We start from the raw sequence: 24,927 nt of genomic DNA on the forward strand, positions 1-24,927 counted from the left end.
TGATTATAATCTGCAACTTTCACTTACGCGCCAGTTTCTTCTAATTTTAGAGACTAGATGAACAAGCTTCGGGCGTGTTGCCAAAACAATACTGGTTCTTAGATGCTCACGCAGGGAATCTCGGAAGCCTGAGGAACCATGTTGAAGAAGAGGAAGTGACATGATGAATATTGAAAAAGTCCGGGGTGTGTCGGCTTGTGCCTAATGGAACAAGGACCTCGAGCATACAGTTTTCTATGAAGTTGAGCGGGAGTCAAATCGATGCTATACACTCTTGGTATCTTTTTTTTCGTCTATAATTATATTATTAGTATCCAATAACTGCCGACTAATAACGTGTGTCTATCTTCAGAAGAAACCCTCCAACCGCTGGTTATACTACTTGCTCTTCACACCATGACTCCCCATGCAAGTAGTGTAGCTACATATACCTTACCAATATTGCCTCAATGGGTTCCAAAATACAAACATAGACCATGTCGGCTCTCATTCACTGCTGTGATAAGGCCAATTAGGCCACCTCTGTATAGACAGCAGAGTTTGATCGCATGAACACACACGCTCGCCACCCAGGAGGCGCAGAAGTCGATCAGAATTACCAAGTCCAACAGACCAGACAAGGCCGTTGAGCGATTTTTCATTTTAACTTTAGTCAGTTCACACTTGGCCGGCAGAAGGAGCATCTACTAACCGGGGCCGGAGCAATGGTCGTCAATCCAGGTTCTCTTCGTTGATTAGAAGAGCTATAGCGTCTGTCATGGCTCTGCTCTGTGGGTTCTGACGAGAACTATGCCCCCCTAAGTACCTCGATCGGTTTTGCTGCGACTCATCCTTAACATCCAGGAGGACTGAAACTTGGATCAAAGGATATATATCCGACGGGATATATATCCGATCGGATGGTGGTGATCAGGGGCTATCAGGGATGGCCTGTCACAGCACATGAAAGACAGACACACTGCAAAGGGGCGCGAAAGGCATGGCGGAGAGGTTCAAATCCAAGAAAGTGCAATTCTTTCCGGCAGGCTTTCTCTGGGATAAACTTCAAGCGATTATCATACTCCTAGAAGTGCCAGCGCAACAGGAACGCTGCAAGTGAGCGAGAAGACCTCATCCAGGTGGATATAAGCTAACACCATTACTTCTCCGCATCTTGCGATTGATGAGCGCAGCTTGTACACTGAGATGCAAAACCACGGCCAACTCACATGTGGAACAAAACAACATTCTGGCTACGCTGTATCTGACGGTTATGCTTTCTACTGCTATACACTTCTCTAGTGGCTAGCTAAATAACTTCAATTCAGCTCTCACTAACAGTCGAGACTTGCTGTTCCATTTATCATGCTGCCTGGGAATTATGATACTGGCCTGTCAAAGGGATAACCTATACGCATGGCTGCGAAGGCAATGATCAGCGATCACCTTGTGTAGGCAGAAGAAGAATAGTAGTGATACATAGCTGTTGTTCTTGTGAAAGGTTTAGATGTATATCTACCTTACCTACGGCCATAATGATACTCGAAAAGAGGCCTCATTAAGCTTCATACGCTCGAACGACAACACTCCGTATCAGCTTATAATCTAAAAAAAAGGTCTAACCGAGGGGGTAGATAGACTAGAATTACAAAACTATTTCGTTACGCTTGAAACTTACCAACGGTCTATCATTCTTACTTGCTTCTACATATATGTACAGAAAATACACCTCATTAACCTAACCCTTCCTCTGGCCGGAACAGTACGAGTACACATACCAAAAGCCAAGCCACCTCAACCCAAAATCACCACCAAGCCCCATACCCACTTCCGACTCAGTAGAAATCGTGGGGATTCGACCCAGAGGACTTGGCAAGGGGCTTGGCAGGGCCATCGGTGATACGAATTTTGCTCCGAAGCGTGGGACAAAGCTGAATGTCATCGCAAGCCACGCAAGCCTCAAAAGCTTGGGATTGACGAATCAGAGTATATGCATTCAAAACAAGCATTTCTTGTTCGATCAATGCCAAGCTTCTGCTGAGAATGTTTCAACGACTGATAGAAGGCAGTGAAGTTGTCCAATTGCTGAGTTGAATGGTCTTCAGCTTCGTTGTTCGAAAGCATCGTATGTTTAAAACACGGTTACCATCAAAGTCTACAACCAAAGACGTCCCTCCTCGTGAGGAGAATTGGGAACAAATTGAGAAACTCATCCAATTGCAATGTCGAGCCTACTCTCTAAGCAAAGCCACACCGACAGACGCGGCAGTCAAGTTACCATTCTCCTAGCATGAAACACAAACGCCGTGCAGCCGCGCAACGAGTGTGGCAATGCACGATAGTAGCCAACAGACGACGAAGGATCGGTCACTGAGACGGCATTGCTGAAGACGAGGCTGTGTTGCGTACGCAAGCATGATCCATCCGACGTAGCCCGTCTTGAAAGCCAGCGGCTTTCCCACTGCCCATCTCATCGAATTCCGTCTGGTCAATTTGTAGGTTGATGTTGTTCCTTGCTCTTGCCGCTAATCGAGTGAACAGTAACATCAGTATCAAGTCCCTGTTGGCATGTAGACTGTCCGTGTATGATTGGGTAAAGTGTGACTTGTGAAGCATCGTACTTGGAGCTTGGCGAAGCTCCCGATGCTGATTTGCCGGCCGTGAGTACCATGTCGATGGGTGCTAGGTAGTACAACCCGATGCGGAGACACAGCGTCTTGTGGTTCTCGCTTAGACGGCTCACACGACTTTGGTGATCCATCATTCAGTTCGTCGTTATACAATTATTCTTGATTATTAAGGCGCAAAACCGGCTCCCAGTCTAAGTAGGTGAGCGCATTGAGCAGTATCATATCATTAATCCGTTACACCGTCCGTTGTTATGTCAACAATATACTCCTCGCCGTAAATCGAAATCCGTTTTGCGCAAGATGTAACCATTATCGCAATATATGTACGAAGAAAAAGAGCCTCCCAGAATTGTCCGCCGTTCCCTTTATGCCAACTTGCTTTCCTTGATGGCGTAGGTTATGGATGGGACCTTGCGAAGGAAAGTATCGCAAATCAGCAGCAGCAGGTAGTTGATAAAGTATAAGCCGATCATCAGGCCAACGGCTCCCGCAAGGAACCAGGTCCATGGTCGGGTGCCCAGCCACATCAGAGCGTGGGCATCTGCCTTGTGCCAGGTGGCGCTCTCGAGGTCGGTGATGTACGACCCCAGTTCGGGTGGATCAATGACCTGAACTGTTGGCGACGGCAGTGAGGGCTGTCCCAGCAAGTAGTCCTTGACAACAAGACTGAGGAACAGCGGTCCAGAGGACATCATAATGTTGGCATACGGCTGGATCTCGGCCCAGAATCGAGTAATGTCGTAGAAGATAGGCAGCTTAGAGATGGCAGCGGCGTAGGCTGGGTGTCGAGCGGTGGTGACCATAAAGTCGTTGGTGACACCGGTCGGCAGAGTCGACTTGAAGAGCGCGTAGTGAGGGCCAGGGCCCTTCTCGAGCTCCTCCAGGGGAAGGGTTTCGTTGCAAAAGGTGTCCATGTCGAGGTAGATGCCACCGTAGTGGTGGAGGACAAAGTATCGGATGGCGTCGGCGCGCTGGATGGGGAAGGCATAGCCGTCCCAGTTCTCGACAAACCAGGGGTATTCAGTAGAGATGAAGTCGCGAGCTGACTCGTCGGTCCACAGCTGAAAGGGGATCTCGTTAGTTATATTGCCAGATAGGAAGGGAAGAAGGAACCGAGAAATCGCAGTAAATCACGAGTGTGTCACATAAAAGCGCTCAGTGTCACCAAGGACTCACCATGTACTCAAAGTCGGCATATGTCTCTCGGCAACTGCCCTGCGACTGGGCCCATTTCTCAGGAATCGTGGTGTTGGGCGTAGTCTGGTGCAGAATTCGAGGAATTCGCGGGTGGCTCATGTCGTCGTCGTCGAAGGAGCTCCAGGAGGAGTTGCGAGGGATAGTGATGCGCGGGCTGAAGAGCTCGTCGTTGCGGCGCAGAAGCGTGATGAGCGGCTCAAGAGAGTAGACCAGCAGACAGACAATGGAGAAGTCGACGAGCAGCAGCATGAAGGCGGCAGACCTGCTGATTCTCGGAAAGCGCAGATACCTCATAGACCATCGCTGGCACGACGAGGGCGAGTCGCGCTCCAGGCGCTCCTGACGCTCCTCGTCGTACTGCAGTTCGTTACTGCCAAACATGTCCGACGAAGCTGTTTAGATATGGTGAAAGGAAGGGAAGGGAGGAAGAAACAGAGTCAAAACAGAGTTGAGAGACTGGTGGAAGTCAGGAAATAAACAGCACGAGGACCATGAAGGGAGCGTAGGGCGACTTGTTGAGGTCCCGCAAGCGCACCAAAGGGTTTATACTGATATGCGCTTGAGCGACGGCCGCTACCTGATGGAGAAGCAGGGACGCTAAAGCGACGGACAACAGCGAGAGAATGAAGCCAGACAGGGGCTGAAATTAAGCTGGGCCTGCTGATTGGCCGGGACGAGCAGGGAGGCGATGCGAGTTTGTGCGAGTTTGGGGGGCCCAGGCCTGGAGGGTCTTTCAGGGACCTCATGTGGCTCGCCCAAGACGGGATTGACGCAAGGGAGCGCAGCAGATGCCGTAGGCCAAGCCGGTGATACATTGCAGTGGTGGTTCTACCGGTGAGATCGCAAGTAGAGCGCTTCGTGAGCCGTTGTATGTACTCGTCCGTATCCCGTCGTACCCCCTGATATACCGTCGTCAGGGTCCACGTCCAGACGGATCAGCAGCAGGTGGCGTCTGCCTCCAGCCATCGAGCCTCCAAAGATCCAGCCTGCCAGCGATCCATGTCAGGTACGCGCAGGGACTTATCCTAACCGAGGATAACCCTCTCAACCCCGGCTCAGCCCCCCCACAGCGGCCACAGCGGTTTGGCAGCCCTACTTCCAATCCAAGCCCTCCAGCGCTGGCGATTTGCGGCGCTGCCTATACGTGTATCTGCCGCGGAATACGCTCGCAGATGCAGATGGAGGGTAGTCTAAATGTAAGCTGCATAGTCTCGATATTACTGAATGTTCGAAATCAGGTAATTCGCCGCATACTATCGATCGTCTCGCAACCTCCTTTTGCCTCGCCGCCAAGCCCAGATGATGCCGTCCCGAGCATGTCCCTGCCCCTCTGGGCAGAATATGGACCAGTCGCGGGCTCTTGATTTCAGGTCGTCAATCATCTATCTGAAAAGGGCGACCGACCGAGGGCGGCTGGGGGCACTCGACGCGCGTTCTCCAGCTGCTCAATGGCTCTTGTACCCGCGAGCCACGCACTGGCTGGGGCGGAGTCCACGATCAACGCTGAAGCCGGAGAGCGTGTGGACGAGATTGTTGCAAGATCCAGGAATTGGGGACCGTCTGTGGGCTCGGCGGTGGCTCGCTTCTTCGGTTTTGCACATCCTCCCCCTAGAGTACAGGCGCTTTTGCTGGGTAAATGGAGCGCCTCTCGTACTGTGCCAGTATCTGCCTCTCGCGCTCTCTTCCCCTCGACCTTCTAGACAGTATACCTTATCTGTCCTACTATCGGGCTAAGATATGCTTGTACATACAAGTATTACACCAAGGCCCTCAACTGCTGGACCCTTTTTACCCCCTTCCACACCTTTTCGGCAAGCCTCGTGCGTAACCTGGCAATTAGCCTGATTCGTGCTCCCACGAGCGACTTAAAATCCTGCCCACCCCTGACATTGACGACTTGTCGCGATTCGCGAACTTCGGCCCGCCAGACATGTGGCTGGCTTGAAGAAAAGAAAAGTCGGAGGGGCTTTCCAACGGTCTGAAGGACTACTCCCGCCAACACTGTTGCGATGCTGGCCTCAGCGCGCCGTTGAAGACAGTCCAGTCTGCCAAGTCCATGCGCCGTTGCCGCGACTCTCTGGCCTCCCCGAGGCTAATGCGCACATTCCCTGCGAAAGCCGCTCGAAACAAATTGATCCCTATTGCGGGGTTGAGTCGAATCCATCAACCATGTCGGTTAGCGTGCAGAGCCGTCCTTGTTGGTCGAGGGTCATGGTTGAGCAACGTTGGATCCATGCAGCCGATTGGAGCAGTCCGCGCTGATGATCCCGTTGGAGGCCTGTCTGTGTAGGTTCTTCGGCAAACTGGATACTACTTGGTTCTGCGATAATTCCTGTTTCGCCCACATTTCTTCGCTTGGAAGATGACGTCTGGATCGGCTGTGCACAGTCTTGCGAGTCTTGCGAGTCTTGCGAGTCTTGCGTGTGTGCTTGCTTGTTGTGAGACACAGTTGCGAGCCATCATGCGGCAGCGCCTCTCAAAAGGACCTCAGACACCAGCGCATGCGACCTCTTGACCAACAGTCTAAGATAAGCTATCAAATCATAGATCAAGACCGGGGAAACAAGAGAAGCGCCGAACGGTTGGGAGGGGGTCATCTGATGGCGACATGTCCAATCTGCTGCGAGACAAGGCCAATTCTTGGAGAGGCGATGCGTAGGGGTTGCACACCGTATATGTATGATGACCGAACCAACGTCGTCACTGCTGCAGTGGTGTTCCTCATTTATTTCTGTCCCGCGATGCGAGATAGATGACCGGTAGGGGATTATCGCCAGTGCAGCTTGTCCTGCTGAACAATGGATAGGGGTCCTTATGTTGTGACTGTGAGAGCTTCATTTCGATGCAACGGCGGTATTACGTGCTGCAGCATGACTAAGGTATATGTCAACGCGCAAATATGCGAACCAAAATATCATAGCAGATGTTGTGTTTAGACGCGAGGAATTACCTATGTATGTATGTTCATGCATCTAGCAATGGCGTCACTCATCCAGTCTTATGCCCAGATTCGTCTTTCCTCTCTCTTCTCTCTGACCTCACTTCTGTCTCGCTTGAGCCTGTCCTCGTCAATCATTTCTTCGTTTATCAGCCCAGACCGATGCTCACAATCTGGCCAGCCCCACCCTTGTCCAGATAGCTTAGTCAGCCATGAAACGCGGATGAAACGCGTAATTTCGCGTTGAGGGGGAGGGGCTGTTGGTTAATTGATTTGAATCATCACCATCGCGTGTCGCATTTTTGGGCTTCAATCCAGACAGAGAGACAGAACTGTCTGACACCAGCACAGGCAATTGCCGTGCCAGGGCTTCAGTTGCGTTAGCTGCCTACCCTGTATCTGGGTATCCGTTTTCTGCGCCTCAATGGCAGTGTCCGAGAGGGGATATGCCGCGATATAGGTAGAGATTCTGCTCTTGGTACCCGAATAGCCCAACTCGACTCAAGGTGCCACAGTCGCAACCAAGTACCTACAAGACTTTGATACCACAGTGCTGCTACCTTCACCATGACTCAAGGGCTTCCTGAATGCCAGGTACATAGAAAGAATCTGCGTTTGGCTCTGCACTGTTGAACAAACTGACCATGATGAATTCATCAGGCTCTGCATCTCTCCGATGGCAGCAAGTGCACCAAAGAAGCCACCCATGCCAACGGCATCTTCTGCTGGTTCCATGCCAACCAGGTCTACGGCCTCTACAAGGGCTACAAACGGCGAAATGCTGCACTCGACGCACTAGAGGCCAATCCTCCGACTTACCTCAAGACATCCAAGGTTCCTCTTGCGAACCAGACCTTTGAGGACGTCAACGACCAGGAGACTCTCCAGGAACTGCATTCACATCTCTTCAACAGATATGTCCTCACCGGAAAGGTCATCGATGCTCGCAAGCTCCACCACACGCACTTCTACTCCCTCCAGATCGACTATGGCCACCAGGCATACCTCGACAAGCTCAGCAGCAACCGCCACACCATTCTGCGCGCTTTGGAGAGGCTGGAAAGGCGAACTGCTGACGTTCTTTATCAAAAGGAGCAATGGTTCGCTTGGGTTCGCGCGGCACAGGAAGAAGAGGAGCGCCACCGTGAAAAGGAACAGAAGAGGATTAAGCAAGAGGCTGCCTTGTTCAAGCGTCACCGCGAGAAGCTGCAGGCCAGACTCGAAAAGGCCAGGCGAGAAGAGGAGCTGCAGAGCCAGGAAGCCTACCTCGAGGCTGCCTACCGTGGACGCATGATGGCAGCAGAGCAAGGGGACACCGACGAGATGTGGGATCCTATCAAGGACACGGATCACGACAAGCGCAATCAGTATATTGACCTGATTAAGCACTTTCTTTGGATGGACGTTGGGAACCCCGACGACAGCCAGGGTCCCCCGGCTGATCCAACACCCGCGGCTGCAGAGGTGGCTGCGGAGGTGGCTGCAGAGGCTTCTGCAGAAGCCCCCGCGGCAGATGAGGGCCAAAAAACCTCCAAGAGAAGCAAGAAAAAGGCAAAGGCCAAGGCGAGTGCTGCCAATCCTAGCGACAGCAGCGATTCCGGCGCCTCGGCAGCCGATCGAGGTCAAAGCAAGCTCATGGCTATGCAGGGAAGCAAGGTAAAAGAAGCGGCCGCCGACGAGCAGATGCCCGACAAAAACAACATTGAAACGGAGCAGGAGATGAGGAAACGTCTGAGCCAGGGAGTCGACAAAAAGCTTGATAATATTTCCGGCTTTCAGCTCGTTGGGTCGTTGGAGAATCCCCACGAGACCCATACGAGAACGGCACCCATGACCAACGACGAGATTGAGTCGGTCATTAAGGACATCAGGGAGATCAAGCTGCTGCTCTTCTGCCGCCTCTTGCTTGCGCAAGCCTCCATGTTGCCCGCAGCGCTACGAGCCGGTAGTGTGGAAGAGTTCCTCAACGACGCTGACCTTGTCGACTCAGACCTGCGGGATCTCTGTCTGAAGCTAGAAGACCCCTCTCTCCAGGAAATTCGAGATGCATGCGCCGATTTTGCACGCCGGGATGACACAGAAGACGACATTGACTATGACTCTGAAGAATCCTCCGATTCGGAAGATTCGGAAGCCGACGAAGACACGCTTCGCGATATGATGACCGATCACAACCGCTACCGTCACCTTGACTACGGGGATTGGCTGATGAACAAGATCGCTGACCGCCAGTCAAAGTTTCTGCCAAGGACGGAGAAGAAGACACGCTCCCGACCGCCGAAAGCTCGAGTGACGATTTGCGGCAAGAGTGTGTGGAATCACGCCAGCGAAAAGGCAATGTCTCGAGACGGCTGGCTGCAGTTCTCCATCATTGCCAAAGACTGCGATCTGAAGCATGCTGTTGAGCTCTGCCGCAACTGGGCTGAGTTCACCGACCTCAACCTCCTCACCCTGTGGCAGTACTTCCCAGCTTCGAACTGGACGTCTTGGGCTAGCAACAGGCTTATCCAACAGCTGCAGGAGTTGCAGTATTTCCCTTACTTTGTCGATCTCGATGCTCAGAAGAACACTCGCCATTTTCAGGTCGGCGGGCGAGGCCGGGTGCGTCGCCAGCACGACATAGTCGAGGCCAGAAACATCATAGTTGGCCACATGAAGCGCGGAGATCCAGTCACCCGGCGCTTTCTGCAGTATCTCACGATGCGGACTGGGGAGTTGCTTGTCCTGGTGCGTGACGGTAAGACTGGCCGCGTCATAACAGCGCCCCCTGAGGAGCATCTCTGGACCTACCGTAGCAAGTCAGGCATCGGGAGAGCCTCGAAGAACGAATGGAAGAACGTGCTGGAGGTAGGGCCTGGATATTTCTACATGACCGATGTCCTGAGGGAATGGCGCTTCTCATTCGATGACTACTACGACGTCTTCATCTGGAGCTTTGTGCCTGGTCAATCACCGCTGGATATGTATAATGTTGTCATAACGGTCAGTTCCTTCTGGTTATTGTCTTAAAAGCGATGAGACTCCTGCAGCATGCTAATCGGACGATAATGAACAGGAACTTCGCACGGCATGGCGCATCACGCACCCACGAGAGGTGTACTCGCATATGGAGCCGCTTTTACGAACCTTGACCAGGGAAAAAGATACCATGCGCACGCGCAAGATCAACCCCGGCGAAGATGTCCAGAGTCTCTGGGACACGGTGACTGACGAAGCCGTGGAATTCTGCCTGTTCGACGTCAAAGACGAGAAAGTAACTTGCCGGACCACCAGGGAGCTGGCTTCATCCCCGTACCTCTTCTACAACCAAGCAAATGTTGTAGAAGACGAGGTTCTGTTTCCAGACGAGTTGGTCAACCCCAGAGACAAGGTGCCATTCCGAGAAATCAGAAATGCCATCACTCGCTTGGAGGCTCCCATGCTCCCGAGTCATGTGCGTCATTACGAAAAGGGCATCCAGGCAATTTGTGACGGCAATGATCCGTTTTCCGTGCTTGATGGGGTAACGGATAAGGATGAGGATAGCATCTGGGCGCTTCCCAAGCTCTGGGAATCCGGCTTGCGGCAGCTCCTTGGAGGAAATCTTTCAGCTGAGCAGCGCAGGCTTCTCAAGCAGACCGGCCTGAACACCATCAGGGAGAGCCAGTTGCTGGAGGACCGATTCGAAACTGCAGAGCGCCTGGAAATTATGGAACGTGACAGATCCTTCCGTAAGTCTTTCAAGTCAGACAATTCTCGCAGGTGGAGATGCTAATCATCGATGGTAGATTTTAAGGAGGCGTTCCACGATGGCGACCTGGAGCCTGGAAGCAGCGAAAAACACTCTCAGGTTAAAGTAGTGATCGACTCCATGCTCAAGACTCCCCATTGGGGGAAGACCGACTGGGTGTTGTACATCGCCGAGCTCCTGGCCTGGCTGAAAATTCGAGCAGACTATGACGAATACACCAGCGACCCGAGGGCCCCGTGGCCCCATAGCTTCGTTGTGCAAGACATGGTGCAGGCTTTTGTGACCATGGCCATGTTCTTCCCAGAGTCGGAAGCAGCCGCCAGTGTGATGACACTTTTCAGATCAGAGGAGTGGGAGAAACTCAGGAACTCAGCGATATTCGACCCACGAGAACGAAGCAAGACGCTGCCTGACCGAAGAAGCCGAACAAGCTACAAATTCCGCGACCCAAAGTTCTGGACACCGTGGAAGGACCTTGGGAAAAGCAACCGCTACTATGCAGACATCTATCCTCTTGACTGGAGTCTTGCCGTTCGTCCCATTGTCGCTAAATGTCAGTACCCCTTTTCCTCTCCCCCGACTAAGCTCCACGAGGTCCACCTGAGGCAATAGCTAACAAATCGCAGTATATCGCGCAGGAATCATTGCACCGGCATACCTGCAAAACGACCCCGAAGTCGTCCCCGGAATAGCCACGGCTATGACCGAGCCGCACCGCCCCGACAAACTCGACCTCTTCATCTGCTACGAGGACCCGTACAACCGGTTCCCCCCAATCTTCCCACCCAACTTTGCCGGACCTGACAAATGGCCAAAGCTGCTCCGTCGCGCCGAGGACTTTGCAAGCAAGCACCCAAGCGCCCGCTTCGCCCTCCTGCGGCTGTGGTCCGCGCCGCACTTTTACCCGCTCATGGTCGGGCTGCAGAACCGGCAGGGCAACAGCTTCCTCGATAGCGTCGGGCGGCCCTGGGAGTGGAAATTTGTGAACAAGGACATGCCTGGGAGCGAATTCAGCATTCATCTGACCGTTTCGTCGAGGCTAGAACTCTTGGAGAAGCAGTTTGGGGACAGGGTGATTAGCAGGGGAGATTTGATTCTTGTTATGGGAGAGGATGCGAGTGACTTGATGAAGTATTGTACGGCTGTGACTTTTGCTCTGCAGACGAAGCCGTGGCTGAGAGAGGTTGATCTGTGGAAGAGTTATATCAATGTTGGGATGGATCTGTTGCAGGATTTAGATCATTTTTGGTGGGATTGATCAGGATACAAAGGCTGTGGGCGATTATGTATCAAGTAGCATGAAACATTTCCGCTGTTATCTAGAAGGCCAACAAACATTACACAAAAGAATCATCGCCTCACCGAACTTCGTGAAATTGGCTTGCAGCATCAAATCGAATGCTGGCCTTTGGAGCATCTTACGGGATGGAGGACGACCAGACCGCTTTGATTCTCGTTAAGCGCTGGGATGTACGAGCAGCCAATCCACGTCGATGCTGTGGTTTGAGAATCTGCAGCCGTATCTGCGTGGGCTTACCAACAACAACATTCAGGTCTATTTAGAGTACCAGTATCTTGTGAAACCAACCCCTGCTTGACCTGATGATCCTCCGCATTCTGCCACAAAATGATTGCTCACAGGCTGGCCTGCAGCGAAACAACGTTCATCCTTACAAGCTATATCCGGTCCAGTAGACTTCTTGAGCACTCTGCACTGATTCTTGACAATACAAAACCAATTATTTCACTCTTCTTACACACTCTTCTCGCCTCATTCACGCTCAGCGACTCTTAACTCAGAAACATGCCTTTCTTTTCGCAACGCTCCCATCGCCAGGCGGAGAACGGGGCACAAACGCTCAAGCCGGTGCCAGCTCAGGCATCCACCAGAAGGAAACTATTCGACGTGTTTTCGCGACCAAAGTCTCCCGCGCCCCCGGTGCCCGTCAGCCAAGCGCGCATACACAGCAGCAATAAGGAAGAAAGCAAACCTTCAATACCACCAAAGCCCATAGCAGAACCCATAAACAGCCATGGCGAAGCAAACGAACCTTTAGAACCCATACACGCTTCAAATAACAACCAGCCGGGGCAAAGCGGATCTTCAGAAACTACAACAGAGTCCCAGGACGAAGCATATATAGAGTCGTCTGATGTATCAGAATCTGCCTATCGCAAAGCATGGTCTTCATTAACTGAAGAGCAAAAGGAGCAATTAACAGAAGATGGCATCAGAAAGCTGTTCGACCAGCTCAGAGATGCCGACCAAACACACCAAGACCAATCGCTTCTGCGAAAAGGGCTGAAGGTTGTAAGCCCGTATCTGGATCGCCTTCGCATCACTATCGACTTTATCAGCCCCTTTGCCAGTATGAATCCGGCCGCAGGGACGGCACTTGGCCTTATCAAGGGCGTCAATTCGGTACGTCAGGTTGTCACATGAGATATGGAAGATATCTGCGGTCAAGGAAATCTCGAATAGCTCATCATCTGTGATAGATCGTCATTGCCATCTGTGGCGCTGCCGACAATGTATCAAACCAGATTGGATCGTTTCTCGAACGCATCCCAGCAATTGAGCGATGCAGCGAGATTGTCAATGGGAATAGCCAGCTACCAGATATACACAATGTCAGTCACACTGGGACTCGAAAAGGCCACCACTGACTCTTCTAGGCATTGGTGAATGTGTACCAAGACCTCTTGCAATTCTACTTGAAGACCATCATCATGTTCAAGAAGTCGGCCTTCGTCATACGTCTAGCTCTGGATTGGCTAAAATCCGACCTGTCTGGAATCATCTCGTCTTTCACTACCCACGCGGACCTTTTGTCGAAGCTACTCGAGGCTGAGACTTTTGCGAGCGTTCAGGAGATCAAGGATGAACAAGTGGAGGCCCTGAGTGAGTAAGGTAGCTATTGATACCGGGAACGTACCACTAATGGACTCGAACAGTTCGTGATACCCTCGACATCCATAGAGAAAACGAAATCGCCTACCACAATGAACTGAAGCGCCGTGCCGACGAAGCATGCAGCTGGATCACACGCAACGATCAATTCTCCTACTGGAGGCTGAACTCTCGCGACTCGAGCCTCTTGGCCTTATTCGGAGACATGGGTTGCGGCAAAACGATAACCACGGCTTATGTGGTAGACACGTTGTCCCAGGGGCAGCTCGTCTGCTCTTACTACTGCAAAGACGACCATGAAACTACAAAGCTTGGGAACATTTACCGCAGCCTCATATGGCAGCTCTTGAAAAGGAGGCCTGATCTGAAGGCGCGGTTCTACAGCTGGTATAAGAAGGCGGAGTCGCGAAGTCAGGTCAATCCGACACAATCTGACGAAATGCTGCGCGAGTTCCTACTGGATGCTCTTTCTTCATCGAAGCAATGCATCTTTATTGTGCTGGATGGCTTGGACGAGTGTGAAGGCTATTCACAGGGGCAGATACTTTCTCTGTTCCGCGAGCTTTTGGAGCGCGAGGCTCGGCTAAAGGTTTTCCTCTCGTCAAGATATGATGACGACGTTGAGAAGGCCTTACCAGCGGGAGCCAGCAGAATAGAGCTAGTGGTAGGGTTCTCTCAAGACAGAGATCGTATCATTGCGAATTACCTCGCGAGTCAGCTCAACATTCCGGAACAGACCCGCGAGAAAGTGGTGGACGAACTTGCTGAGAGAGCTGACGGCTCTGCCATCTGGCTGCGAATCTCTCTCGAATACATCGGGAAACTCCGCATACAGAATGAAAAAGGTCTGGAGACTGCATTGAAGAGACTCCCATCGTCAAAGGGCCTTGCTGAGCTGTATTGGACGTTGTTCGAGAAGGTTTGTTCAGGGCTGCCAGAAAACGAAGAATACTTCCGGCGGGCTCTAGAGACGCTCGCAGTGGCCCGGCGTCCTCTATCATCCGACGAGCTGGCTTACGCGGTATTCATCGAAATGGATGATGACGGTCCTGCGACGATGGCCGAGCTGGAAGAGACTGCCCATTCTGTGAACCTTCTCGACCTCATCCGCCCATTGATTAGCACCATAACCGTCCAAGATGAAAAGCACGCCCAGCTGCGTCTCGTCCACCAGTCTCTCAAGGAGCTCATATTGCAGGCTCCGCCATCAAGCTGGAGCTTGGTTGGCAAACCAGGTTGGAAGAACCAGGCCGGGCAACGCAAGGGAGAACTCAACGGCCAGCTCCTCCAACGTTGCATTCAGTACCTCCTCTTCAATGAGTGCGGAGAGGTTGACCTCTACTCGGCCATCACGGATGGGTCTGACGATGCCGAGTTGTTCGCCATCGGAGGCATCTTCGACGACGACGAGGCCCCGGAGGAATTACCCCAGGAGTTTGATCCGTTTGAGCTTGGGCTTGGGCGCTTTTTCACTTATGCTGCCGACAGCTGGACGACTCACTTCCCTGAAGCGTCACAAGACCTCTGGCCAAGTGCAACCGACTTCATCATCTTATGCAGCAAGGGCTCCCAACGCCTAGAGAACTGGGTCGAGCAGTGGAAGCGCCCGAGAAATACGCTCAGAACCGAGTTCAACTTCCCCGAAGTCACGACTCACCTCGACCCTCTCGTCGTGGCCGCGATTTTCGGTCCGGCAGCGTACATGGCCGATTTGCTCAAATGCGATCTCCAGAGTCCCGATTTCCTGCCTGATTCTGTCTGGGTTGCCGTTGAGCAATTGATCAAGCGGGATAGCATTTCTGCAATCGAGCAGCTTTTGAAGGATAAGAGTCTTGGATCCATTCTTTGCTGCACGGCATTCTTCTATGAAGTTGTCCTCGGCTGGACAAATGAAGATAGGATAAAGGGCAATGCAGCAAAGGAATGGGAAGATATCTTCGGCTACCTGATCACGGCTCTGCGTGAGGACCTTCTTGAGGACGGCAATGAAATCCTTTGCCAAGCAGCCCGTAATGGATGCCTCGTGCTGGTCAAGAAGCTCTTTGAGGTATCTGAGCGTGATCCGGAGTTGAGAAGAGCAATCATAGTGGGGGACCGTTCCAAGATGAGTGACTGGCGAGGTGGCCTCTCAACGCACCAGTCGATTGGGGAAGCTGCGTACGAAGGACATGTGGAAATCGTTCGCTTTCTGTGTCAACAGTCGGGGATCGAGCCTCACTTACGACACGTCAATCAACACGGACACACCGTGTTCCATCAAGCTGCAAGAAGGGGCATTAGGGAGATTCTCATGATCCTTATCCAATGCTGGCCTGAGGGGGTCAACCTACGGAATAACCTGAACGATGCCCCACTCGGCAACTTCATCTTTCACCGGATTACCGGCGATGTCGAGGCTGTCGGGACTGTCAAGGCTATGCTGTCGACGGGTAAAGTCGATGCTACCGGCTTGAGTGATGATCCTGGCTACTCGCCCCTGTGTACAGCCATTCGAAAAGGGGAGGTTGCGATGTGTAGGACGCTTATCGTCGATGGCTCGGCTGATATGTCATGCGCGGTTGGTGTTGACGAGAGAGGGAAGCCGTTCTTGACGAAGGATGTGAAGACCCAGGAAACGCTGAGTGCGCAGGAAATGATGCTGAAGCAGCTCTGTTCTCTGCTTCCTCTTGCCGTGTCAACAGAGCACATATTTCAAACTTCAAGAATGATCGCCAATGGTTTGCAACGCAGCGACCAGACAATGTAGGTATGGACAATACGCTTTTAATGTTGTAACGCTTGTTGTAACAAAAGATATACATTGTGGTGTCTCCTAGGTCTCGGATGAGCATAAGTGTCATGTCGATTTATATAGCTCTGTAATGTCAGGCAATGCCCGGCAGGGGATCTGGTGTATTGGATGAGGAAAGCAACCAGATGCAGCTCCGTTCTCGTCAATTCGTCAATTCGGCATCAGATAGATGCCAATTGTAGCCATATCGAACAGGCTAGCAGAGGGCCGCACGATGCTTTCCTCGGTCAGCGCTATGCTAACTGTCAGGATGGAGGATGTGATATGAGTTGCGTTGTAAATATTGCTGTTTGACCGGAGGGTCGGGGTTCAATGGCGCTTTCTTCCCGGCCGACGTCTTATCAATCTACTACTATCGCAGGAGATTGCACAGTCTGAGCTGTAGTTTTAGCAATCAGCTGGCGGAGGTTCCAGAGATGCCCATTAAGCCGTTAGAGAAGCCTTATTGTTGCGGCGACTTGAGAGCTAGGGATCTTGGCCTTCTGGCTTTTCTTCAGAGAAAACTTCTACCAGCGGCCGAATAGGGGCGCCTTTCTTCCTGACTATCCATGCGAAGTAGCCCAAGGATGCAGCATTGTCTATCAGAGCCTCCTTTTGAAGGTCCCACAAGACTTCCTGGTCCCTTGGGATCAACAATGGCTCTACGAAATGGGGTTGTCTGAAAGTGATGTAGAGAAAGACTCCATCATCCTTCAGCACTCGGTGAAGCTTCGATATCTGTTAGAACACAGTCTGCTACGTTCCAATCGAGGGATTCCTACCTCTTTCTGGTAGTTTCTTGTATCTCTCCTGACTTCGGGGGGAGGGTTCCACGGGTCGCCGTCAATTAGAGAATCCATCATGCCTTTGTCGAACGCAACGTCGATGGACTTGTCGGGGATCCCCTCCATATTGAAGGCGTCCATTTTTTGGTATTCTATCCCCTCTATCTCGTTCGCCTTCACCATCGCGTTTATTACATCGGTCATTGTCTCAACGACCTCCTTCGAGAAATCGAAGCATAGCTGTCGCTTGTAGCCCTCTTTCGCCAGCCATAGGGGAATGTCCTGCGGAGAGAACCAATTAGCACTCCAATGGCACCTATTTTGGGGAGCAGAAAGCACAAACACTCTCTCCGGACCCGGGATGCAGGATCATGGGGTTGTCCTGTACTTGCAATCCCTCCCGGTTGAAGAGATTGCGAGCGAAGAAAGGCCTTAGCTGCTCGTAGGTGCGGAACCACTCGTGTCCCTTTTTATTGGACTCCTTGGCCGCGGAGTAGTACTTGTCCCAGTACTCGCGAGTGGCCAGTTCTCTGAATTCCTTTCTAGCCGTCATATTGGTCCGGAGGATCGGGTTCGATATCGCCAGAAAGGTTTCTGTGCTGTCAGCTCCCTCGGCTTAGACATGGACGAAGATGGCGGGGTGTTCAATTTTACCTCCGGCCTAGATAGCTTCACGTGATCTTACTACAGAGGGGAACAGAGTCTACTGCACTACTAACAATATGCTAATCCCATTGCTAAATTGAGCCGTCTACAAACCTTGTTCAGTAGCTTGCCGATTTGTATTTCGATCTTTGGAGTCTTACAGCCTTCCTACCTATTGTATGAAGTAACCTCATAGCTTCTTTTATCTGGTGTATGTCCAGATAGATATCTATAGTAATTTACCCTTTCTCAAGTTAGTTGCTAAACCTTCATAGTAGATTACACTTGAATGTAGTGTTATATTCATGTACTAAGTAGGTAATCCTAGAGTGGCCTCTAGCTGTTTATTAACAGGATAAGAGTTTATTAACATTCTAATAATCCCTGACTTAATAATCCTAATAAATTATAAAGTAGAACCTTATAAAGTATATATAACGTTTAGGGCTAAAAATAGGGTTATTTAAATAGCCTTATATTAAGAAAAGGGATAAAAAAGGAAAAATGCTATTATAGCTAGCTATATATATTTACTTATATTCTAGGGCTTTATCTTAAGTTTTTAAGCTTTTAATCTAAGGGCGCTAGTTGCCTTTAGGCGCTGCTAAATGTTACAGTATACAAGACCATCTCGTCCAGCTCTATATTTCTATGCAAACCACTTGCCAATCTCCCTCTCTATACCTGTTGCTAAATCTTAACTATCTGCCTACCTAAGAATTATGCGGCCGATATTGTTCAAAGCTTTTCGCCTTCTCCTCACCCAGCCAGTCAAGGATCAAGGCAATTACTCTTCCCCCGCGGAACCCTTTTGCTGCAGCCTCCATAACCTCTTCGGTTATGATCATCTCATTGCCACGCTTCTCGAGGAGCACCGAGATGTTCTCCATACCATAAATGCCGTTTGAGACTGCGGCTATCATAAGCTCCTCCGTTATCGCGATCTCGCTTCGCCGCTCAAGAAGCACCGCCAGCACTTTATGGCCACCAAGCACTCCCACTGCGGCTTTGAGTAGCTCCTCGGTAATGGTGATTTCGTGTCCTCGCCGCTCTAGGAGTATTGCCACGGCTTTCTCTCTCGAGCCATTTGTATGTGTCACCGCAAAGTTCAGTATCTCTTCCGTGATCACAATCTCGTCGCCTCGCTGATCCAGAAGCAGTTCGAGCACATTTTCCTTCCTGCCACATGACTTGATAGCCGCCTTCACAATCTCCGCAGTAATTTTGATTTCGTCACCCCTCTCTTTCAGAAGAAAGTGAACAACTTCATATCCATGAGAAATATTGTCTCCAGCAGCAATCTTCATGATCTCCTCCGTGATAACGTTGTCGCTTCCCCACTGGTACAAGAGCAGTGCGAGCGCTCTTTCGTCGTTGTGTCTTGCTGCAGCTTTCACAATGTCATCCGTGATGATAACCTCATCCCCTCGCTCTTTGAGGAGCAAAGCCAGACTTTGTTCGCCATGACTGTTTCCCACTGCTGCTTTCACAATGTCGTGGGTGATGATGATCTCGTGTCCTCGCTCTTTGAGAAGTAGTGCCAGTACTTTATGACCATTTTGGCATCGTGCTGCAGTGGTTACGATCTCTTCAGTGATGGTAATGTCAGCACCTCGCCTCTTGAGCAGCAGTGCCACCATTTCTTCCCCATGTAATACGTTTCCAACCGCAGCCTTTGCAGTTGATTGTGTGATGCGGATATGATCTCCCTGCCGGTCAAGTAGCAATGCCATGACTTGTCCAGTACACTTTTGGGCAATGCCGGCAATGGTTCGCTCTCCGATGTTGACTGATGCATCGAGCCGGCCAATGAGCATTGTTAAGACGTCGTTATTCTTCGCCGAATTAGAAACCGCATAGTCTAGAATCCTTTCTGTGACGCGAATCTCATCCGCTCGTTGGCTTAGAAGTAGCTTGATGAATTTATCGCCGTGCTCCTTGTGTGCAGCCGCAGAACAAACTGCACCTTCTGAAATGACAAGTTGGCTTCCCTTGAGATCAAAGAGTAACTGCAGCATTTCTATGCGAGCATGACGGGATTCCATGGCCCACTGAGCCGAACCGCTTGTAAGTGTTGCTCCTAGCTCAAAGAACTTGGTAACGACGTCTGTATAGCCAGAGTAGATGGCCAGGTTGATCGGTGTTGCTCCACTGCTGAGTGAAGACACCATCTGATCAAATTTGGTCTGATGGTGAATGGCAATATAATCGACGAGGCCAGGTATTCCCCAGAATCCGGCGACGTGCAGAAGAGACATCTCTTGTGGGATCACGTCGGGAGTTGTTGACTGGATCCTCCATAGCCACCGGTCTCGACACCGAGACTCGACCTCGAAAAATTCGACATTTGACTCTCGCACTTGGAATTTCGCTTGTGCGTTTCGTGCATGTATAAACCAACTGCGTATCGCATAAGCAGTGAGATCATCATCAGGATCTCTGATCTCATGGAAATCTTCAACAAGGAAGTCCACACAACGACAAGCCATGTCGGCATTTGCATCGAGTGTGTTGATAAAACAGCCAGAGCCAGTTCTGGTGAGGAAATCCTTCACAGACTGGTGCAGTAAGAGTATTTGGTCATCCTGGATCTTGATCATCAGACGACACGAGGCGACGTGCTCGCGTGTAAACTGAAGCCTGGTCTCCAAATCCGTTTCGTCTTGGTGTAATTCGCAGCTTGTTGAAAGCTCCTCCACGGTCAAGGGTCGAAGAGCCACAACAATAAAGCTCAGGATGCGTTTTAGGATGTTCGGTTCGGAGCTTTGTGCGAGCGCCGCATTCAAAAGCCTCTGGTAAAGAGAATGAAGGCCCTGAGGCATATCTTGAAGGAGCTTCAGAGCATCCTTGGACGGGACGTTTTCTAGCTCTTTACATGCTAATCCAACCCAAAGAAATGTGCCTTCCGCTTTGTTTCTAAGAAGTTCGCTGATTTGATCTTTAACTTTCTGGGTGTAGTGTTTTCTCCGAGTCAGATTTGCCAGCTTTTCCTCGATGCATACGTCGATATCCTGTTTTGCGTTGGGAAAAGTTCCCAAGTCTGTGTTCGGGAATTGTCCAAGATATTCTTCGATTTCAGAGTAGGGTCGACTCGTAATTAGGATGTGGATATTCATGTCTCGGCTGCCGTCAAAGGTCTCTTGAAGCTGTCGCAATAGTACCTCTTGTGATGTCTGATCGCATTCATCAAGGGCGTCGATGATGCAGTACTTTTGGCCCGTGCTTTGATCCGCCGCCACAATCATGAAAATCTCCCAAAGAGCATCGAAAGACTCGAAAAGCTTTGCTCCACGCTCGCGATATCTTGGCATAAGGTAGTCGAGAAGCTGTGGGTGCTGCTGGATGAGTTGAAGGAGAAGCCCGCGGACGATTGAGATGGCGGTTCTTTGCTTGTCAAAGTTGGAGTCGCAGAAGAAGTACGCCAGAGTCTTCCCATCAGTCTCTGAGAAGGCTTTGGGCAGCTCTTCAGTGAGGAATATAGCCATCGTGGACTTTCCTGTGCCTGGATGACCGTGGAGCCACAGAATGTTGTTCGTCTGGGCCTCTGAGCGCGCTTTCTGTGTCGAGCCCAACCAGGCAGTAATCTCTTCTGTGCCAATGATCCATTCGCAGGTACCCTGTGCACGATCTCCTTTCTTCCTTTTCAGTGCAATCCTGTCATCTCGCGGGTCGGTCAGGAAGAGGTCGCGTAGACAGGCTTCGGCTTCTGGCTTCTGCTCCAATGCATCTGGACAGTTGTCAGCGCAGAGGACGTGCACTTTTTTGATGGCAACTTACGTGAACGGTCGGTGATAATCTCCCTGGCTACAAGGACAAGTTAGCACGAAGTCAAATCGTCAGACAGGTGGCACTCACGAGCCTGCCGGCGACGGATAATGTCCTTCGCGTTGGCGTACATTTCGGAGATTGTCGTAGACACTGTCAAAAACGACCGGTCTGTCGGACTGCAATACTTATTGATCTTCAGATGATCGGTTTGAAGTGCATGTCTTTCGACGCCGGGGATACAGGCAGACGCTTCCGTCACGACCTTGTGATGTTCAGTATCTTCTCTGAGTCTTGATATGTCGCTACTCACCATTCCCTTGATGGCTCCCCTGACTCCGTACCGCCGCCCGTAGTCTGTTTCGTAGAGCTCACTGAAGCAAGAAGCAGGTATCGAGAGCTTATTGAGCAGTCGGCAGAAACCATGGAGTTTGTCCAGCAATATGGGTTCGTCGAAGCCAAGCTCCCTGGTAATACCATTATGTGAGCCAGAAAAAGACTTGAGTTTCACCAGGGATTCGAGAAACGGCTGCCATTCTGTCCCTCTGAAAGGTGTTCCCAGAAATACCAGACCAACAGTTGCCTTGAGGAGGTATTTGAACGTGTCCTCAGAGTTAGCATAGAGGAGGCCCTAACAACCTGTCTTAGCTTAAACACTGTGTGCGGGGAGATGTCTTATGCTGTGCCTACATTCACAATGACATTTCCACCCAAGCTGTGGCCGACGAGGACAATCGGATGATTGGGATCATGCTTTTGCAGTGAGTGTATGCTGTGAACGAGTTCCTCTCCGCAGAGCTGTAAGCGCGTCTTTGGAGCATCGGCGTCCCATTTTGACTCATAGTTGTATGCAATTATCCTTGACTTTGGCACTTTGGCAGGTAACATGTCAGGGTCCTGAAGCCAATTGACGCATTTCCCATTATCCTTCCATGTCCATGACCAGTCAACGTTCGATCCAAGGCCGTGGACAGCAATGATGGTGCATCTGGTGGAAGTGTTAGACTAATATCTTCTTCGATAGGATGTGCCTCCTACTCAAACTCGGCTGTGTCACTGGCACCACTGCTTAGTCCGGCATACAGAATCTCAAGAGGCTGCCTGGCACGTCTCTATGCGTGTGTTATTATACTATCACTCTATGTATCGGCAAAGTTTACAAACCGCATGAGAAGATTTGGCTGGCGAGTGGAGGGACCTTTGTTTCAGGATCAATGAGGTCCTTCCCCTAGCAGATAACCAAAGCCATAACCGTAGGAAGCACGTAATCACAGCTTGGACGAGTATAGATCCAAGTTGCAGTGGGCTCATACTGCAGACGAAGGGTTCCCGAAGTCAGTCAGAGGGTTCATACGGAATATAGGGCCAGAGGAAACCAATTCGAGAGGGATTCTCTATTTAAAGCCAGACAAGGCCAGAAGTTACAGTATATTTAATATGAGGCTGATAGCTACGAATCCTGCTGGGCAGATTAGGCACTGCCCTCAATGCGGGGATATATTACGGGATTTTCAGGGGGATACGTCTTGTTGGGCATGAGGCAGCCGCATATACGGCCTCTCTGTGTCAAGGTAACAAAAACATGTTCCAACTCTAGCGAATAGGAGCATCTGGTGAACCGCTGGTTGCCGCCTTCAAATCCACCATTGCCGCCCTTTTGTGGTCAGTTTCTCATTGGCGTATTTCTGATCAACCCCTGCCGTATGTTGGTGGCACCTGAAGGAGAGTACGCGACAATGTGGAGATGTTTTCAGGACTCAGAGATCTTTGAAGACGGCTAAGAGGCCTAGCAAAAAGACAGAAACATGAAGAAGGGCGACACTGGGCCTTCAGTCATGTCTCGAAATCCGTCAACGTCGATACTGCTCACCGTGTTGAACTCAAAAGAGCCGCATTGGGTGCCGGGATGTAGCATGTAGCAAAGAAGGCTCCCGGGTCTTGTTATAGGCTGTACGCGGTAGTCGGCCAAAGTAGTCAACAGTGCATGAGTACCGACCAGGGTTCTCCGACAGGGGTGCTCAAGTTCCCTCACAGAGGCTGCCTCACACCTCCATTACTCAATATCAAAACTTCAGTACATGAATTCGTGCTCCACAAGCCATTGCAAAGCCCCGGTCGATACTCGTCTGCGGCTGGCTACATACCCTGAAGACCATGTATTTCTCAGTATAGGCTTGCGATACTCTACGTCTATCATCTGGAAATCCTCAATTGTGCGACAACATCGCGATTCTGGGCGGTCGATTTGTATCTCGAACATGAGCTATTGTAATTTACAATAAGAAGCATCGACCATTGTCAAGATTCGTTTCGAAGACGGAAGGTTGCACAATTGATGTCGTCCGTTTCCCGCAGTTCATCTTATGCTGGGTTACAAGGCTCTGGATGAACGTCTCCATTGTTTAAGCGCCCTGTATGGAGAGAGTATTCAGCCACCTTCTACCCGTGGAGCTTAGCGCTTCACGGAATATAGCTGAAGTGTCCAGAACCACTGCCGGTCTCGTGACCGCGATCCCCGTTGGTGAGCGCGTTGGTCCGGATATCCTGTCGATTGCATATAAGGCCCAAGCCTGCACAGTTCATCAATGGACATGGACTAACGGAGAACACAGGCCGTAGTACCACATACTGCATGACAAATCTCGAACAGCGCAGTCTGTGTTTATGAGATAATTGACTAGAGGACGGAAAACTGAAGATATGGGTGTAGGGTGTTGAGCTTGGCGAGGTTGAAGACATCCTAAATATGCCCTCCGGTGAAGGTGGATAGAAGTAGGGAGGGTCAGAGAGAAGAAGAAGAGAGAATATGTGGGTCACCTCTTTCAATAAGAGGATTGTACACTATATTGCTCCATCACCTTCTTCCGCCTGAAATCTTGAGTAGGTAGCTAGACATATTATGTTCATGGAGCATAACACGAGCATCAAGCTCGGGAAACGACCCTCGACAATCTGCTCCAACAATCCTGCACACAGCGCTACCGTACCCAGATACCAGAATACTTGTGGGTTATGCCATAGATAGCGGATGAAATGCGAGGGAAGCCGGATGAACGGGTTGTCATGCTGCCAAGGGCGTCTCCATGAGTTCAGACTTTGACCAGGTAGCAGTGTTGTTTCTTCGTCATCTTCAATGTTTATACTAGCTCTTTGAAATGACTTCTCAGTCGACTGTCCCCGGATTTCAGGGTAGGTGGCTCTACATACCCGGGGCCTGGGAGAAGTGCCATGTTTCATCGATACAATCGCACTACCCTCTCTAAGGCCTGGATTTGGGCTGTCAATGAAATGGCTAAGTCGTGCATCCCCAGCGTCGAACGAGATGAGCGAGGTATATGTCTTTTGTCCTAAAGGCATGACGTAGAAGAAGCGAGAGACAGGATGTCGTGCGTTGATCACGATCGTCATACAACCAGTCACGTGTGATACATTCAGCTCTGCTACCCAACTCGACGAGCAATGCTGCCTGATGCGTGTCTTTCATCTGCCTTTTGTCATATGGAACATACTTCCAATTGGATTGGAACTGTCACGGCAGAAGCCATTGTGATAGGGTGTCGCCTCCAGTATGATCACA

The 24,927-nt window shown here is 50.9% G+C and overlaps 7 protein-coding genes across 7 annotated transcripts; 3 read left to right on the top strand and 4 right to left on the bottom strand.

Moving 5' to 3' along the window:
• Positions 1-2,974: 2,974 nt before the first annotated feature.
• BBK36DRAFT_1127324 (glycosyltransferase family 32 protein) lies at positions 2,975-4,055 on the bottom strand (the record flags this gene model as incomplete). The annotated part of the gene is made up of 2 exons (XM_024891486.1): positions 2,975-3,670; positions 3,786-4,055. 2 exons carry the CDS (start codon positions 4,053-4,055, stop codon positions 2,975-2,977), a joined length of 966 nt encoding a protein of 321 aa, XP_024746402.1.
• Positions 4,056-7,168: 3,113 nt separating this feature from the next.
• On the top strand, positions 7,169-10,498 carry BBK36DRAFT_1182780 (hypothetical protein; the record flags this gene model as incomplete). The annotated part of the gene is made up of 3 exons (XM_024896327.1): positions 7,169-7,176; positions 7,428-9,726; positions 9,800-10,498. 3 exons carry the CDS (start codon positions 7,169-7,171, stop codon positions 10,496-10,498), a joined length of 3,006 nt encoding a protein of 1,001 aa, XP_024746403.1.
• A 96-nt stretch (positions 10,499-10,594) lies between these two features.
• BBK36DRAFT_1182785 (hypothetical protein) lies at positions 10,595-11,732 on the top strand (the record flags this gene model as incomplete). The annotated part of the gene is made up of 3 exons (XM_024896328.1): positions 10,595-11,027; positions 11,101-11,359; positions 11,480-11,732. The coding sequence occupies 3 exons, from the start codon at positions 10,595-10,597 to the stop codon at positions 11,730-11,732; spliced, it is 945 nt and encodes a 314-aa protein (XP_024746404.1).
• Positions 11,733-12,278: 546 nt separating this feature from the next.
• On the top strand, positions 12,279-16,131 carry BBK36DRAFT_146201 (hypothetical protein; the record flags this gene model as incomplete). The annotated part of the gene is made up of 4 exons (XM_024897535.1): positions 12,279-12,896; positions 12,974-13,105; positions 13,151-13,376; positions 13,430-16,131. 4 exons carry the CDS (start codon positions 12,279-12,281, stop codon positions 16,129-16,131), a joined length of 3,678 nt encoding a protein of 1,225 aa, XP_024746405.1.
• A 510-nt stretch (positions 16,132-16,641) lies between these two features.
• On the bottom strand, positions 16,642-17,493 carry BBK36DRAFT_1127501 (hypothetical protein; the record flags this gene model as incomplete). Its single annotated transcript, XM_024891512.1, has 3 exons — positions 16,642-16,884; positions 16,938-17,222; positions 17,284-17,493. 3 exons carry the CDS (start codon positions 17,491-17,493, stop codon positions 16,642-16,644), a joined length of 738 nt encoding a protein of 245 aa, XP_024746406.1.
• Positions 17,494-18,346: 853 nt separating this feature from the next.
• On the bottom strand, positions 18,347-19,321 carry BBK36DRAFT_1098153 (hypothetical protein; the record flags this gene model as incomplete). The annotated part of the gene is made up of 2 exons (XM_024889115.1): positions 18,347-18,796; positions 18,983-19,321. Coding segments are annotated over 2 exons (789 nt in total), but the record flags the coding sequence as incomplete, so codon positions are not given.
• Positions 19,322-19,854: 533 nt separating this feature from the next.
• BBK36DRAFT_1171890 (pfs domain-containing protein) lies at positions 19,855-22,661 on the bottom strand (the record flags this gene model as incomplete). Its single annotated transcript, XM_024895639.1, has 6 exons — positions 19,855-19,985; positions 20,062-21,312; positions 21,441-21,615; positions 21,664-21,981; positions 22,041-22,338; positions 22,603-22,661. The coding sequence occupies 6 exons, from the start codon at positions 22,659-22,661 to the stop codon at positions 19,855-19,857; spliced, it is 2,232 nt and encodes a 743-aa protein (XP_024746408.1).
• Between the last annotated feature and the right edge of the window lie 2,266 nt (positions 22,662-24,927).

Source organism: Trichoderma citrinoviride (genome assembly GCF_003025115.1).
Source record: "Trichoderma citrinoviride strain TUCIM 6016 unplaced genomic scaffold BBK36scaffold_14, whole genome shotgun sequence".
Lineage (NCBI taxonomy): Eukaryota > Fungi > Ascomycota > Sordariomycetes > Hypocreales > Hypocreaceae > Trichoderma > Trichoderma citrinoviride.